This window comes from Enoplosus armatus, chromosome 23 (genome assembly GCF_043641665.1).
Source record: "Enoplosus armatus isolate fEnoArm2 chromosome 23, fEnoArm2.hap1, whole genome shotgun sequence".
NCBI classification, from domain to species: Eukaryota; Metazoa; Chordata; class Actinopteri; order Centrarchiformes; family Enoplosidae; genus Enoplosus; species Enoplosus armatus.
The window spans coordinates 7,083,748-7,100,976 of record NC_092202.1 but is presented as its reverse complement, the minus strand read 5'-3'; the positions used below and the strand labels follow the sequence as shown (position 1 = coordinate 7,100,976).

General features: G+C 41.0%; 2 protein-coding genes and 1 pseudogene across 2 annotated transcripts; 2 read left to right on the top strand and 1 right to left on the bottom strand.

Annotated features, from left to right (window-relative positions):
• The first annotated feature begins 866 nt into the window (after window positions 1–866).
• Window positions 867–5,885, top strand: LOC139305986 (transmembrane protein 272). The gene is made up of 5 exons (XM_070929939.1): window positions 867–938; window positions 2,927–3,012; window positions 3,101–3,151; window positions 3,328–3,534; window positions 4,794–5,885. The coding sequence occupies exons 2-5, from the start codon at window positions 2,949–2,951 to the stop codon at window positions 5,000–5,002; spliced, it is 531 nt and encodes a 176-aa protein (XP_070786040.1). The 5' UTR covers window positions 867–938; window positions 2,927–2,948; the 3' UTR covers window positions 5,003–5,885.
• A 348-nt stretch (window positions 5,886–6,233) lies between these two features.
• Window positions 6,234–10,069, top strand: LOC139306269 (transmembrane protein 272-like; annotated as a pseudogene).
• Window positions 10,070–10,195: 126 nt separating this feature from the next.
• On the bottom strand, window positions 10,196–16,005 carry LOC139305883 (procollagen C-endopeptidase enhancer 2-like). The gene is made up of 9 exons (XM_070929835.1): window positions 15,920–16,005; window positions 14,531–14,639; window positions 13,119–13,377; window positions 12,688–12,812; window positions 12,061–12,197; window positions 11,599–11,939; window positions 11,105–11,188; window positions 10,663–10,833; window positions 10,196–10,559 (listed from the first exon to the last, which is right to left on the bottom strand). Exons 1-9 carry the CDS (start codon window positions 16,003–16,005, stop codon window positions 10,429–10,431), a joined length of 1,443 nt encoding a protein of 480 aa, XP_070785936.1. The 3' UTR covers window positions 10,196–10,428.
• Window positions 16,006–17,229: the final 1,224 nt, after the last annotated feature.

The following is a 17,229-nucleotide window of genomic DNA, read 5'->3' as shown; positions in this document are numbered from 1 at the left end:
GTCTGTATTTATATATGGCTGATATATTATTTATATTAGAGTCTAAAAGCCTTATCTGTTGGTTGTTCCCAACCTTTTTTGGCTTGTGACCTTTCAAAATGAAGCAAAGTCTACTTGTGACACCTCATCACATGTATCACATGTGCTAGTGTGGGTGTAAGCTTGCCTCAAAAGGGGGAAATATCCAATATTTCACAATAAAAAAAAAAAAAACTTAGAGAAAAGTCAGAAAAAATAAACATAGTTTTGTTTGACAGAAATGTATGATTTTTTATGCTTTACATGACACATCTGTGTTGATGTCATTTTGAGGGTCTATAACGTGTAAGAACACCAGTGGTGGAAAGTAACTAAGTATATTTACTCAAGTACTGTACTTAAGTACCATTTGAGGTACTTATACTTTACCAGAGTATTTCCATTTTCTGCTACTTTACTCTTTTTACTCCACTACATTTATTTGATAATTTAGTTACTTTGCAGATTCAGATTAATGATACAAAATATAATCAACACATAAATGATGATGTATTAATATGGATAAAGTTAAAGCTTAATTGATCCCCTGGTGACATGCAGAACAAGAATAAACCCCACCTTTATCAGCTGCAACATTAAAGCAATGTACATATTAATGCATCAATAATTATAATCCAATAATATAATGTACATTATTCTGATGGGCCATTCTGCATAATGAGTACTTCAAGTATGTTTAGATGCTTTGGTACTTTTACTTGCTAGTAACAGAGTATTTCTACACTGTACTTCGTGTCTGAGTTCTCCCACGAGACCTCACAGGCCGCTGTCAGTTGGCCGCGTGAACGCCTCTCTGAGCATGCGCGCTCCCGAGAGGCAGAGGCTCGGGATCTCACGAGACGCGGCTGTCAGAGTCAGTCACAACAACAGACGGTATAAGCGGGAAGGTAAACTCAAAGGTAATTGTCGGTGGGCAAAATAACAAACAGTGACTTTTCTCGCTACTTTCACACTAACCGGAGACTTTGCGCGGTGATGTTTGTTGATGAAACCCATTTTTAAGACAACGGTAACACACTTTATGTCGGTGTGTTACCGGGCGGGGCGGAAGACGTGTAGCTTGAAAACTTTAACGTTTAACGTTTTCTGCTTTGGATGTACAGCGTTTGTTTAGCATGTGAGGATTTGTTCAAGTGTCAAACATGTGAGTGTTGCTTTTGAAACTTTACCGAGTGGAAAGTGCTGATTTTTATTTACCTGTTGCACCTTAAATAGTGAAATGCAATTAAACTACCAGTCATTGAAAATGGGACCAAGCCAGTTTAGGTTTCAGCTTCACACATTTTCTCTAATTCTTACGCCACATTTCATTCATTTCGTGTCTGTTTTTAAGATAAAATGCACAGGTTGTTTCCTGTCGCTGCCGCTCCTGTTGGTCAAACTGGCTTTGTAGGGAATGCAGTTAAACCGTTTAACTGCATTCCCTACAAAGCCAGTGAGCAGTAATTCAAAGACTGGGTGTGTGTGTGTGTGTGTGTGTGTGAACATAAACTGTGTCTTGAATACACACTGTGTGCCAATCAGTTCACCACGATTTGTGTGAACTGGACACTCACAATGAAAACGAAATTGAATTTAGGATGGGATGAATTGAGGCTAACTTAACAAGGTTAAATCACTCTAATGAGCTGCCACATGCATGTATGAGGTGTTCGTGCTTCATCCCTGGTCCTCAAACACTCACTGTGTTTTCAACTTATGTTTAACACAAATAAAATTAAAATCTAGGACACAATTTCCCTAAAAGCTTAAAGGGAAACTCGACCCGTTTGACACGCAAAGTTCAGTTTATTCTATATGAGGAGTGCTGCTCTACCTGTGAAAACTGCTGTATAACGTCTTATGTGGCTCTGAAGGGTAATTAGAAAAAATAACCCTGATACCATCACTATGATATCATCAGGGTTATTTTTGGGTTTGAGACATTTTTGCAGAAAGCCTTCATTATAAACCAGAGGTTGCCTTATACAGCTTTTTTCCCCACACATGCAGTAGTGCTCCCTGATACATGTAAACAGACTCTGATGAGTAAAATCAGTGGCCCTGCAGTTTAAAATAGTGCTGAGACGACTGGTCAATTATTTAGCCATCTGTCAAGTAAAAATGCCAAATATTCACTGGTTTCAGCATCTTAAATGTGAGGATTTGCTGGTTTTGCCAGTTTTGTACCAATGACCATTAAATATTTTGGGGTTTTTGACTGTTGGTCAGACAAGTGCCCTGCTGAATCTTTGTCATTCACTATTACTGTATTCTTTTCAGTGCGCTATCAAACATATTTTACTTTGAGCTACAAACTACAAACACGTAAAAGGCAGAATGTTCAGTAAAATCCAGTGTTTTGATGTTCACATATTTAAAGGTTTATTCAACTAAAAATTATTTTCACTACAGATTACTCTGCTGATTATTTTCTCAATTACGTGATGATTCATTTTGTCTGTAAAATGTCAGGAAATCACATATTCCCAGAATCAACATTGAAATATTCAAATTGCTTGTTTTGTCCAACAAACATGTCCACAACCCAAAGATATTCACTTCACTATCATGTATGATACGTTGGAAAATTACTCAAACAATTAATTATAAAAATAATTTAGTTTTAATTTTTGTCAGTTGAGTAATTGATTAATTAACTGTTTGTTTCAGCTTTATTTTATTTATTTTTTTAAATCATCTGAACACTGCCCTCCCTGTAGAAAATGTTATTTCTGTAAATTATAGATGTTCTTGTCGTCCTATGTTTACATACTTAAAACCTTTGTTTGCACTTTTTCTTATTTGCTTTGCATAAAATCACCTTACAGCATGCAAACTTGTACTTTTAAACAATGTAAACAGCGTCAGTCTACATTCTTACTCAGGTCTTTATCTTCCTCTGTAGGTTAGAGTCCACATTACTGACAATGTCAAACACTGGGCTTATTCGACAGATCCGCAGCCCCCCTCAACTCTCAACACCAATGCTAGGTGAGATGGACTGAATCACATCCCTGTCATCACTTGATTTGGCTCAAATTAAGTGTCTTTCATCTAAACATATTCTTTCTTCTTGCAGCATGTTCAAAGTTGGTTCTTTGTGTCATGCCCATTGCTCAGATTGCAATTGGTGAGTAAGATTTTATTCATGTTGTTTGAATGACATTTCTGCAGCAGTTTAGCAGCCGTTTCACTGAAATGTTCAAATTTTTGAAATGTTGGAACGTCCTAATTCTTTCTGCCCTTGTGGATAAATGATCCCCTGAATATTGTGATAATATGGCGTCACCCTTGTGTGTCCCACAGGTGCAGTACACCTGGTGGACTGTCCGCGGCAGCGCTACATCCCCATCTATCTGATAGTGGTGGGAGTTTTTGGCCTGGTGCTGGCGACGCTCTCCTGCCTGCCCTGCGCCCAGAAGCCCAAAGATGGCACCTCCAACCCGCTCAATCGAGTCTGCACGGCTTGGAACTCGTTGACTTCTATCTTCCTCTTCTGCTGGTTTATTGCTGGTGAGTTTAAACAGTGGGTGGCTGACGAATGAGCCCACAGAGGGGAAGCAGATGTAACAAGTCGCATCCTTGTTTCTGATTGTTTGTGGTTGGCAGGTGTTTGTTTAAATTCAAACAGAAATCTGGCCATCAGTCAAACTGCTGTCCTAAATTTATACCAATGAGGGTAGACTAAATATTAACAGCTCTCATAATAACAGCAACAACAACAAACTACAGCCTCTAAAATGATCATATAGTTGAATCAAATCAACAAAAACGTAAGATTTATAGCAGGGCTGTTTTTTTTAGACTGCATTAGTTTTAGCTATCTAATAAACTGGCAGCTGAGTGTATGTAACCATAGCAACATAACTCAGATATCAGGCCATGTGATGTTATCTTCGCGGGTGAGACTAATTTAACTTTTAAAATTTGCAACAATAGACAGTGATTTTGTGATGATGCCCTACAAGGTTTCCTGAAGTAAGAAAATAATGTACTCAGCGGAGGAATTATCACTCTTTGGCTCCATTTTGTCCATTATTTTGTTATGGAAGGCATTATCTCTTTATAGTACATAACCCCCGCCTCCAGGCTGCAACTCACTAAGGTGCACCAGTTGGAGAATCAACACACTGTAGTAACATGTATGGGCCACTAGATGTCCATCTATCTCTGCTAGAGATTCCCCTCCCTTTTTAAAAAAATAAAACCGACACAGCTGCACACAAAGCCCTTAGTTGTGTATGTAAAATGATTATAAAATTGCACTTAGATTTCTGCCTCACATCAAATAAATGACACTATCATCTCTCTTCTATCAGCTCTATCAGCAAAAGGCATACAATGGTCAAAAAATGTTGGAAAAAAAGAAAGAAACATGTATTTATATAAATGACACTGCTCAAAACAGCTGTCTTGAAAAAGACAAAGGGTGGTCCAAACATCATCAATAAAATCAAAACAATAAATGGCTCCCAACTCCTGAAAGTTTAAATTAGTCCACAGTTAGTGGACATTTTTTCCAAATCAGGAGTCATATGCACAGAAGATGATACATGAAAAGATAAACAGAAAAGGTTTTTTAACGTTAGACCAACTTGCAAATGTTTTTTATGAAGTTAGATTAGAAGAAATACGGTAAACATTGTCTGTGAATCTGACCACATAGTTACAGTCACTGTCACTAATCAGCATGTAGGACAAAACACAATAACACACCCAGTATCCTGGTAACACTGTAAATCTGAATATATTTATTTCTTTTTCATGTCTAGGTAATGTGTGGATCTATTCTATATACAAGCCCAACTACAACAAGAATACAACAAACACGGATCCCTACTGTGACAGGACAGTCTACCTGTTTGCCTTCTGGACCACCACGTTGATCTACATCCTCTTAGGTCTGTTCCTGGTGAGCGGCTGCTGCGTCCTCCTCTGCTTCTTCCTGTGTGGCCGAGCCGACGCAGACGACGATGTGTAGAGCCAAACGAGGAGCGAGGAGGCAGGATGCGTCTCACGGGGCTGCATATGAGTTTGTTTTTCTGTTGCACATGCACCAAGGCCCAAGTTGCACTTCTATTTAACCAATACGCCTCAAAAGCTGTCAAACAGTAGCACAGTTCATAAGTGCAGCAGTAAAACAGAGTTTGACCTTTCTGTTTTAGCCTTGAGAGTATGAAAAGAACATTATAATTAATTTTCTTTATTAAATTAACCCTTTTATAGTGCTAAATTATTGTTAATGGTTCATACTTTGCAACACAAGACTAATATGTCTTATTTTAACACCCATTATGTCTCATAGTAGCCCCAGTAGATTCATGCTTAATCCTGAGATGCTGTAGATTTTAACACTGATTATAAATAATGTCTAAGTGTAAAGTCCTCGATGCTGAGCCTTTTCTACGTCTGCAGAGGCTGCAGTGCATTTTGTTCCCCAACTGCTCATCCAAAAGATATATGAGACGTATTGTTTACACGTTGAGCCAGGAATTAGGCTTAAACTTGATACCTTGATACAGAGTACAGGATATAATGATAAATAATGTCTGTTCTGTGTGAATTAATTTTGCCTTGTTTTTTTACTTTAAAGCTCATGTTTGTTGATGTTTTGTGTCAAGAAGGCGCTCTATAAAGTTACTCTAATTTAACCAGTCATGCACTTTACTAGACGCTGATTTCTCACATGTCAAACACCTATATGAGATACTTATTGATACCTAATGCTGTGCTTTGTTTACAGGGGGAACCAACATATTTATATATACTAAATATTAAGATTACATGCAGTATATTAACCATAACACAATCAAAGATATGTTGTATTTTCATCTGAAGAATCTATTAAAAGAGAAAGAAACATGGAGGTGTGTGATATTGGAACTCTGTAGAAACAGGAAATGTATTGCTGTTAAGCAGGCAGATCTGAGCTCAGGATGTTGTTCAAAACCGCCTGTTTGACCACAAGGCATGCTTTATCTCATGTGCAACACTCAAGTCATACTAAGATAGAGAGAAATAAGGGGAAGTTGTCTCTTCATAAAACTTAAATAGCTATTTTATAGCAGTTCTTAATAATTGGTAATTTCCACAAACAAAATATGTGTTGTGTTACATAATTTAGACTCAAACTCAAACAGATTTAGATATATTTCCTTTCTTTCACGTTTGTCCAGAACAGCCAACATGTCTTCCAGAGGAAGCACCACATATTAACAAATCTTAAATATGTCTGGTACAAACTAATACAGAGTACTGTGGAATTATTGGAGTCTTTCAGGAAGTTGCGACACACGGTAAACTTTTCTTCACTTTGAGCAGGAGACACAAGCAGGTAAGACATGACCTATGTGATACTATCACATAATGTATTCCAGTTTTAATTAAGTGTTTTCACATTTGCAGACTGTACTGTATTGTTCTATATATTCTGTACTGTATAACACAAGATAAGACAACTTTTTTTATCCCGAGGGAAATTGTTGGGCAGCAGTACATAGTAGGAAAGAGCGCAAAAATAAACAAAATATTAAAAAGATAAAGATTGTCAATAAGGTGCAAATCCAAATCTACACAAATGTCAAAAATATAAATGCTAAGGATCATAGATATGTATGAAAAGTGGCATATGGTTATGTATGTACAATATCCAATCTGAAGTACAGATAAGTGTATATGTGGTTAACTCAAAATGATGATATGTCCATGATAGTGCTGCATGTCAAGTCCCATTGTTGGACATTATGATCCATGGTGTCCTGTAAGTCGGAGAGTTGTGATGGTTGTAATCCATGTAGAGACATCCAGAGAGAAAGAGAGACTAGCGAACAGAGCTGAACAGATCTGAAATGAAGGGCTATGGAGTTGTATGCCTCCTTAACACTGGCATGCAGCAGGTCCAGTGTCTTATTTACCCTGGTTGGACTGTCCACAAACGTTCAGACTCATCTCTAGTTTAATGTACCTGACAAACGGTGTCTCTGTTCTCTTTGTAGGTCAGATTTATCATCACTAATAATGCCAGAGAGTGACAGACCTCAACGCCCCACCAGCACACTTCCAACAGTAATAGCAGGTGAGAGAAAGTGATGTGCAGAATTAATAAGTTGAATTGAACTTAAAACATCTGGTGTGTGGTGTTATTTGTGATTGTAAAAATGCATTTCGTCTGTGTTCCCTCAGTATGTGCTGTGGGGCTTTTCTTCGTCATGCTCGTCATGATTGTTTTCATGTCATCAGGATTTATTTTCAGGAAAGCAACTTTTGGAATATCAAACAACCAGAATTGTTTATTCCAATCGCCAACAATAAAATGGAGTATAAAAATCATTAATGGATGAGGCAGGTGAAGTGATACTCCTCTTCGTCTTTGTCCTTACAGTGCATCCGGAAAGTATTCACAGCGCTTCACTTTTTCCACATTTTGTTATGTTACACCCTTATTCCAAAATGGATTAAATTAATTTTTTTCCTCAAAATTCTACACACAACACCCCATAATGACAATGTGAAAAAAGTTTTTTTGAAATTTTTGCAAATTTATTAAAAATAAAAAACTAAGAAATCACATGTACATAAGTATTCACAGCCTTTGCCATGAAGCTCAAAATTGAGCTCAGGTGCATCCTGTTTCCACTGATCATCCTTGAGATGTTTCTGCAGCTTAATTGGAGTCCACCTGTGGTAAATTCAGTTGATTGGACATGATTTGGAAAGGCACACACCTGTCTATATAAGGTCCCACAGTTGACAGTGCATGTCAGAGCACAAACCAAGCATGAAGTCAAAGGAATTGTCTGTAGACCTCCGAGACAGGATTGTCTCGAGGCACAAATCTGGGGAAGGTTACAGAAAAATTTCTGCTGCTTTGAAGGTCCCAATGAGCACAGTGGCCTCCATCATCCGTAAGTGGAAGAAGTTCGGAACCACCAGGACTCTTCCTAGAGCTGGCCGGCCATCTAAACTGAGTAATCGGGGGAGAAGGGCCTTAGTCAGGGAGGTGACCAAGAACCCGATGGTCACTCTGTCAGAGCTCCAGAGTTCCTCTGTGGAGAGAGGAGAACCTTCCAGAAGGACAACCATCTCTGCAGCAATCCACCAATCAGGCCTGTATGGTAGAGTGGCCAGACGGAAGCCACTCCTTAGTAAAAGGCACATAGCAGCCCGCCTGGAGTTTGCCAAAAGGCACCTGAAGGACTCTCAGACCATGAGAAACAAAATTCTCTGGTCTGATGAGACAAAGATTGAACTCTTTGGTGTGAATGCCAGGCGTCACGTTTGGAGGAAACCAGGCACCGCTCATCACCAGGCCAATACCATCCCTACAGTGAAGCATGGTGGTGGCAGCATCATGCTGTGGGGATGTTTTTCAGCGGCAGGAACTGGGAGACTAGTCAGGATAGAGGGAAAGATGAATGCAGCAAAGTACAGAGACATCCTGGATGAAAACCTGCTCCAGAGCGCTCTTGACCTCAGACTGGGGCGACGGTTTATCTTTCAGCAGGACAACGACCCTAAGCACACAGCCAAGATATCAAAGGAGTGGCTTCAGGACAACTCTGTGAATGTCCTTGAGTGGCCCAGCCACAGCCCAGACTTGAATCCGATTGAACATCTCTGGAGAGATCTGAAAATGGCTGTGCACCGACGCTTCCCATCCAACCTGATGGAGCTTGAGAGGTGCTGCAAAGAGGAATGGGTGAAACTGCCCAAAGATAGGTGTGCCAAGCTTGTGGCATCATAATCAAAAAGACTTGAGGCTGTAATTGCTGCCAAAGGTGCATCAACAAAGTATTGAGCAAAGGCTGTGAATACTTATGTACATGTGATTTCTCAGGTTTTTTATTTTTAATAAATTTGCAAAAATCTCAAAAACTTTTTTCACGTTGTCATTATGGGGTGTTGTGTGTAGAATTTTGAGGAAAAAAATGAATTTAATCCATTTTGGTATAAGGCTGCAACATAACAAAATGTGGAAAAAGTGAAGCGCTGTGAATACTTTCCGGATGCACTGTATGTCAAACAGGACTAGTGTACCAAGATGACTGTCCGAGGCAGCCCCTCATCCCCGTCTATATGTCGGTAATGGGAGGAAGCATGGTGCTGTTGTGGTGCCTTGAGAAGTACCTCAACATGTTCTGTTGCAGCTTCTTCTCTCTCTTCTTCCTCATCTGGTTCATCGCTGGTAGGGGACTGTACATAAATTATTTGTCATATAAAGTTGGCCTGTACTATAATTCAAGTTCAACCATTTGTTATGATTAAAAATTTGGAAATTGCTAGTTTGCTGGTTATTGTGAAAACTATTATTCTATGAATACATTGAGGTTTAAATTAGATACACCATCTTAACCACATATTGAATTATTAATGCCTTTCCCTTTTTAGTTGTTAATGGTGGAATGGTGGTGGAGGTGAATCAACCCAGTACTATATTTTGAGGTATTAGGGAGAGGGTGCTGTATTTTTTCTTTTTCAAGTCAAGAGATCAATAAAGCCAGGGAAGGTCTTGCAATGTCAACATGGTTGTGATTTTCATCCAGCATCAATGTTTTGTTGTCATGATATAAGAAAATAATTAACTCAACCGAAGAAATACCACTATGTTTTATATTGCAGCGTTCTTCACCTCCACTTTCATTTACATTGTACCCTGACATTTCAGGACAAAGAATATCACCTCTACTCTTTACAAATTGTCTGAAATGTCTTGAAATCTTTGGTTCTTTCATTGTTGGTATAAAGATCTGTAATTATTTTGTCACAAAACAGACAATAGACATATTTCTTTTCTTTGGATCTTTTTTTCTAGGTAATGTGTGGATCTTCTCTATTTACACATTAACCCTAACCCTAACACAACGCATGTCAATCCCTACTGCAACAAGACACTCTACTTGTTTGCCTTTTGTACCACCATCTTGACCTATGTGCTGTTAGGAGGGATCTTTCTCTCCTGGTGCTGCTGTAAGCATCATGAGCCCGATGGTGATGATGCACACACACTCTTGCAGGGATAAATAACGTTCTGTTGAACTAAAAGACAATAAACCCACACAGTAGTTTAAATAAAAATATTCATCTGTGTTTTCATGTGTGTCTGATATGTATTTCACATAGTTTATCATGTCACACTTTATCATGGAAATGATAGAAAGGAGATCAAAATCACCTCAAGCACCAGAGTCACATGGTTTATTGATGTGCATCTTTTATCACAGAAATATAATTTACATACAAAATACAAAATAATAGTACTTAATGTTGTATGTTTACTCTTTTAAAACAGCATTGCATTATGTAAAACAATTATGTTTGGATATGACTTAATATTTTCACTCTTTATGTAAAGTTACATGTATTCAGAGAGATAGTCTGTCAATCTGACTGGTGGGCGGGGCTGTGATGTCAGCACGGTTGGCGCGAGAGGTTAACCAGCGCTTTGGCGTGGATGGGCTTGTAGAGGAGAGTGAAGCTGGAGGGGCTGAGGAGGCCGTGGCCCTGTTCGTCGACCTTTCCCATCAACACGTAGTTCTTGCCTGGACAAGAGACAAAACAAAATGTGTCAGAATATGTCAGATACCAGGTTCACTTGTGATCAACATTTAGACAGTGTTTACTTTGCTGTGGACACACATGTACCTTTGATTAGCCCGGGGCATCTCTTGCAGGTGGAAGTCAGTGTGACCGACATGATGGGCCCTGATTTGGTGATGTTCAGGCGTCCTGCCTTGTAGGACTTGATTAGGAACACCTCAACTGTCGCTGAGCCGCCCGGACCAGTGGTCAAAGATGTCACCTTACCCGTAATCACTGAAAAGAGAGAGAAAAATAAGAAAGGGGTTGCATGGTTGCTGAAGGGAAATGGTCAAACTTCACTGATGATTTCTAAATAATTATGCTCGTGTTTTCGGTACAAAGAGATTCCGGGAGTCCATTTATCAAACTGACATGACAACCAAGATCACGTCACAACAAAAGCAAGGGGGAAAAAGAGCGAAGTGGTGAAATAAGTAACGTTTTGGAAAGGTAGAGATGTGAAAATACATGGAGAGGAAGTTTAGTGAAGACTGATGTGGCTCACCGAAGTCATGAGGGCAGAAGCTGGATTGGAGAGTTCCTGTCCTCTTACAGGCTTGTGTACACAGTGGGTTCAGTGGTAAAGCTGAAGAAAACACCCGAGGCAACAAACACAAACACAGGATAAGCATGTTAACTTCTCGATACAGATGTGCACACGTGAAAGCAATGTGCAGATTGTTCATTTCCACTCACGTTTCTTGCTCACAGCAGGCTTCTTCGTCACGGTCTTGCTTACTCCAGGCTTGGGTGTCACTTTAGGCTTAAACTTCGGTTTAATGGTTGGTTTAACTCTGCTCTTAGAGGTTGGCTTCACTGGTTTGACAGCTGGTTTTAAGGTGGGCTTGGTCTTCAGTGCAGGCTTACGTGTGGGTTTAGCCTTGATGCTTGGTTTGAGTATTGGCTTAATAATCTTAGGTTTTGGTGTGGGTTTAGCTCCAGGTTTAGGCGTAGGTTTAGTTCCAGGTTTAGGTGTAGGCTTTTTCACGGTTGCTTTAGGTGTGGGTTTAGCTGGTTTGGGTTTAGCCGTGGGCTTGACTGCAGGCTTGGCGATAGGTTTGCGTGGTGGAGGTTTCAGAGGTTTCTTCACCAGTGGTCTTTTGGTTGGTTTTGGGGTGGGTTTAGGCCGGAGGAGGGTTGGTTTGGTGGGTTTGCTCGGCTTCACGGTTGTTTTTTGTGGCGTTGAGGTGGTTTGAGGTCCGTAGATGAAGTCTCCCCCGGCGGTGGGCGTCCGAGACCCACGGGGCACACTGGAGTAGTGGGCCATGAAGCCATCTGAGGTCACGCTGAGGTCGGAGACGAACTGGACGAGGAGTTCATTCCCATTTGTCACTATAATTCTATGTAAAGGATGAGGAAAATAGGGAGGAAGAATACCAGAGGGGAAAGGAATTTGTGGAAATGCAACTTTTAGCAAGTGTTTTGTCTCTTTTAACACCCATTTGCGATCCGTAACCTCACCCTGGTGACCTGTCTCCGCAGAATCTCCCAATCCGCCGCGAGTTATCCCTCTCTCCCCCGTTAAACAATGCCACGTAGTCGTAGCGACAGTACGTGTCAGGCTCCAAGTCCAGCTTCTCAAACTTCACCTCGATCACCTGGGGAAGAGGTGGCGACGAACACACACACATGCCAACACAAACTATGAAATTTATGACAGGGAGTGAAGTGAGCTGGTTGATTCCTCATGAATCCAGCAGTGCAGACATAGGTGGTAGTAGTAGTAGTGGTGGTGGTGGAGGCGACGGGCCAGACTTCTGAAATACAGAAGGGCATTTACTCTCTCCCTCGCTCTAGCTTCCTTCCCTCTTTCCTTAGGTTCAATCTCTTGGCACACATGAACACACCTTCAGGCACTCAATGAAGTCTTTCATTTGAACTTTGTCACAAGGCCGCTGACACACACATACACTACACCTGAGGTAGAACATTTCCTTGTGATGGGCCCCTTCACTACTATTTTCATTCCTGCTCCTCCTGCATCAACTAGCCTTATTCAACACACATAGCTGCTCCATAAGTCCGACTGAAATGTTAATATTCCCCACTTAATACAAAGAAATACAAAGTGCAATACAATTGGCTCACATTGCTCGGTTCTACAGAGATGTGCCAGGAACAGCTGATGCCTGCTGGGTAATTAGAGTTGGGCCAGTTGGGCGTCTTGACGGAGCCCTGCGATTTGGTCAGCCGTCCTCCACAGAACTGATTCTCTGTGGGAACAAAAAAGAGAGGATGGAGTCAAAAGGAAATGAAATGCTAATACAACAGACTTCAACCTTTTTCAAATAAGGGAAGGACGTTATTTTGTTTTGTGTTATTTTGATGATGTAGTTTTGGAGTTTTTCTAGGGGGGGTCCTGAGTAGCTTTCAGTAGTAATTTGTTCATTCTGAGCATAAACAAATCACCAAAATGTAGTTTCATACAAGCTGAGACAACCACAGTGCTGCCATTTATCACCAGAAAACCACAATCTTCAGTAGTTCATCTTGGTCTGTGTGTTTCTACACGTCCACACCTTCCATATGTGGCTTCCCTGCACTGAAGGAAGCCAGAAAGCCTCTTCCTCCAGTGCCGTCGTCCGACACCATCTCTAACATCATGGTGTTGGAGGTGGAGATGAGGGCGCCGGGCCGGAAGGTCCCGCAGAAACGACCCAGCTTCTGTACCAACCGGGAGTGACCGTTGTAGACGTCCAGGTAGTCGTACCGACAGGTGGGGTCAGCCTCCATGTCGAAGAGGCGGAAAGACAACATGACCACGTGACCCTCTGGGACCTGGAGGGGGGCGACAGGTGATGCTTTGAGGAAAGACTACTGGAAAAAAGTAGTTACAGGAGTAAATGTAATAAAGTTTCACCTTAGGAAATGTGGGATGCTTGAAAAGAAATAGGAGCAATTTACTTTTTTGAGCAGTTTAAACCTCATGTAGCCACAGAATATGCTCACAAGGTGCAACAAATCAGTCAATAATACAATTTCAAAGATTTTCATCAAAACCAAGACTGCATATGAAGTGTAATATGAAGTTTTGTAAGAATGTTTTTTAGGGGTTATAGACTTAACCTCACAAAGCAGTAGAACTTCATTTTAAATTCAAGTGAATATCTCAAAATTTCTAAAGATACCAGATATCAGACTGACTTTTGTGTGTGTTAAATACTTAATTTGAGCCCAGTGTTTGAATTTATGTTACATTTATGAGTAACAAGCTTGTTTAAGTTCATTAAAGGGTTTTGTTGTTTGTGATGTTGGTGCAGATCGTCGGCTTTATCAGTGAAAGTGAAAACAGGTGTGCATCATTAGGTCCTCTAAGCAGCAAGTGACAGGGCATTGTCAAGTTGAGGGAGCAGGGGTGTAATGACAATGAAAATTACATTCTGATAAAGTTGGTGAGTGTATGTGTGTGCCCGTAGATAAATTCAGATTATCAGCAGGTACAAAGGAATCTTAAATTAATGTTTTGTTTGTTGTCCTCTATCGGTCCAGCTCAACCCATGTTTACCTCAGCAGATAGTAGGTTCCAGTTCAGGCTGAGTTGGTAAAAGGCCAGTCACTGGTTTATGTTGTAGGAGAGTTGGTGGCAGCGTGTTGTGAGGCTGCAGGTTTTACTTTGTGTTGTTATTTTTGTTGAACTTCCCAGAGTCAACTTTGTCTCTGTTTCGATCATGTTTTTGGTAATAAACGCCACCTTTTTTTTTGTTGCCTAAATCCCATCTCTTTCAAAGTTTTCCAGTGCCGCTAAAGAGCAATTTCCCTTCATGAATTTGATTTTGTTTTTGATCCATAATCTACCAGAGAAGACCCACAATTTGTTTCATATTCACATGATTCAGGCACTAAGTCTGGAGACACTTAATGACAGCAGCCGCTCTGGGACACATTGAGTTTGGGTTCAGTGTGATGGTTTAATGATTTTAAAATCACTCACAGTGATGTACCAGATGCATTTACTGTTGGGTTTGTAGTGACTGGGGAATCCTTCACTGGCCACGATGCCCGAGTCTGTGACCAGGTGGCCTCCACAGTGGAAGATGGGCCTGAAAGAGTATCACACAACCGCCATCAACAACTGCAGTTCAACATTTAACTTGTGCTGCACTGGAAGAAAACGCAGCTCTACTGAGAGTGTTGAGGCAGAGCCCCTGCACACACGCTGAAAACCACAGTGGCACAGTCTGCCTCTGTTCTCCGAGTCCAGGGAGGTTCCCCGTCAACTCTCCTGGTTTGTGTTTTTTCATGAAACTTGGTCAAACCAAGCCAGGAAGACTGTCGATATACAGTATGTGTGCTGTGAGCGTTCTCCACATACTGACTGTACCACAAGAAAGTTGTCAGCAGACGTAACACATACTTTTAACGTTAGCAGACAGGCACTTTTTAAACACTGCACAACAGCCCGACTCACACATGGGGTTTGGTGACACACACCCACGCTTTCACACTCGGATAAACACAGATCAAAGCTGGGCCAGCCTCGACTTTTTAATTTGGCAGCGCCCGCTGCCCCCAGACTCGTTAATTTAAATGTTGGCTGCTCTGGCGTTTGTTTCCTCTTTCAAACGTGACTCTGCGGCTCAATTTTCGTTGTTTTTGTGCTCATTTCTTGGGGGGAAAAAGGCCAAAATTAATCATCTTTTACATTGACTGTCTGTGATCATCAACCCATTATAGTCCCTTTTTTCTTTTCTGTCCTGCTCTTCAGGCATGCAATGTATGTCTGCTGTGGTACAATAAGGCCACTTTTGGCCAAAAAATCCCAGTGGTGTCCCTCCCTTCTGACCCTCTGGAGCTGAACAGCCCACAGGCATTTGTTTGTCTCATGTTCAATTTACACCCCATGTATGTGGAAGTTTCCATCGCAGTGTGCACACCAGGTTAAAAAAAAGAATCTCTAAAAATTCAATTCTCAACATTTACTGAGCCCAAAATGTGGATTTAAGAGGGTAAAAGTCTGAATTTATTGCTACTTTTGACAAAAACATCAGGACAAGCTACTGTGCATGTGCCCAGATGAATCACTACATCAATTACAGCATGCTGTCATTTTGTGTGTTTATGGGACAGCAACCACATCTTAACAACACTGCAACCCTCTATTTCTACTGAGCTTTATGTAATCATAATACTGCAACCAGGAGAGGAAAAAACACACACACAGTAGTTAATGTAGACTGATGTGGGCTTGAAAATGGCATGCCACATGTGCACATGCAGGATGTAGAAAAGAAAACACATGCATAAGAGGGACATTGAGAGCCATATAGTTCACACAAATACCTGAAGAGATTTGAATGTATCTAAAATCTCTCTTACGTACCTGGTGAAGTTGGTCTGACTCTGAGCCTCAGTCCATCCCAGTGTCAGAATGACAAGAAGGCACCCAGTCCACACCCTGTCCTCCATCCTGCTGAGATTAGGAAAGACGGGAGAGGAGAGGAAGGAGGGAGAATCGGAGCAGAGGCGTGGAGAGACGCAAGGTTCAAAAGGGGAGGGGAGAGAGGAAGAGGAGGGCAGCGATGGGTGAGGAGGAGGTGTGTTATGGAGGGGAAGGAGAAGAAAGGAAAAGGTGAATGAATGTGATTTTGAGAGCACAGAAGGCTGTTTGAGACACGTTAACAGGCAAAACAACGTTAATTACACTGTACACTGAGCCATGGCCAAAAGCAACGTCTATACAGTGTCAGAGTACAGTGTGCTTGTTATGTTCCAGCTCTGCGTTGTTGTTTAACAGCTAGAGTAATGGAATATATGGAAAATGCATGTTTCTGCAGGTGTGTGTGCTGATGGACAGAGTGCCACTGTTGCATAATGACCTCTTCACTGCACCACCAGCTACAAGCCACGCTGGCGACAAGGCATCTGTGTTTGGCAATGTCGTTCTGTTGGTGCACCACTGTGGTCCAGACACAAATATCTCAACAACCATCAGACGGATTGCCATGAATATTTGTACAGACATTCATGGTCCCCAGAGGATGAATCGTATAGTGTGTGCAGACAGAACGCAAAGCACATTTTAGAGGCGGCGCAATTGCATATAAAGTAGCATCAGGCAGACTAAAAGTGACCACACCATCAGAGGATCAATACATCAAGCTCATTTCCCTGAGAGATAGAAAAGCAACTTCATCAGATACAGAATTAACTAAATAAAGGATGCAAGACTCCAATAGGCAAAAATACTGTCAAAAGAAGGCTGTCTTGTAGTGGTCTAAGAGGACGAGTAGCAGTTTCTAAACCACTTCTTAGAGGGGGAAACAAGGCCAAACGCTTGGGGTTGGCTAAGAAATACCAACATTTTACTGTGGATGTCATCAGGTCCATGCCAGCTGTAGTGCATGCTGTCATTCAAGCAAAAGGGGGACATACCAAACACAACAAGACTTTCTGAAATTCCTGTACATTTTTCAAAGATTAAACTTTTCACTCAAATTGTTAAGCTGATATTATCATGAGTAATGAAAAAAATAGTCTTATATTCAAAACAAATGCAAAATAGAAGTATGTTGACTAGTGGTCTCAGACTTTTGGACCCCACTGTTATGTTCTTTGTCCCCAACTGTGTATATATTTTGAGGTGCTGTTAATGAAAAAAACTATTTTATTTGTCCAATACTTAAGTTTTGC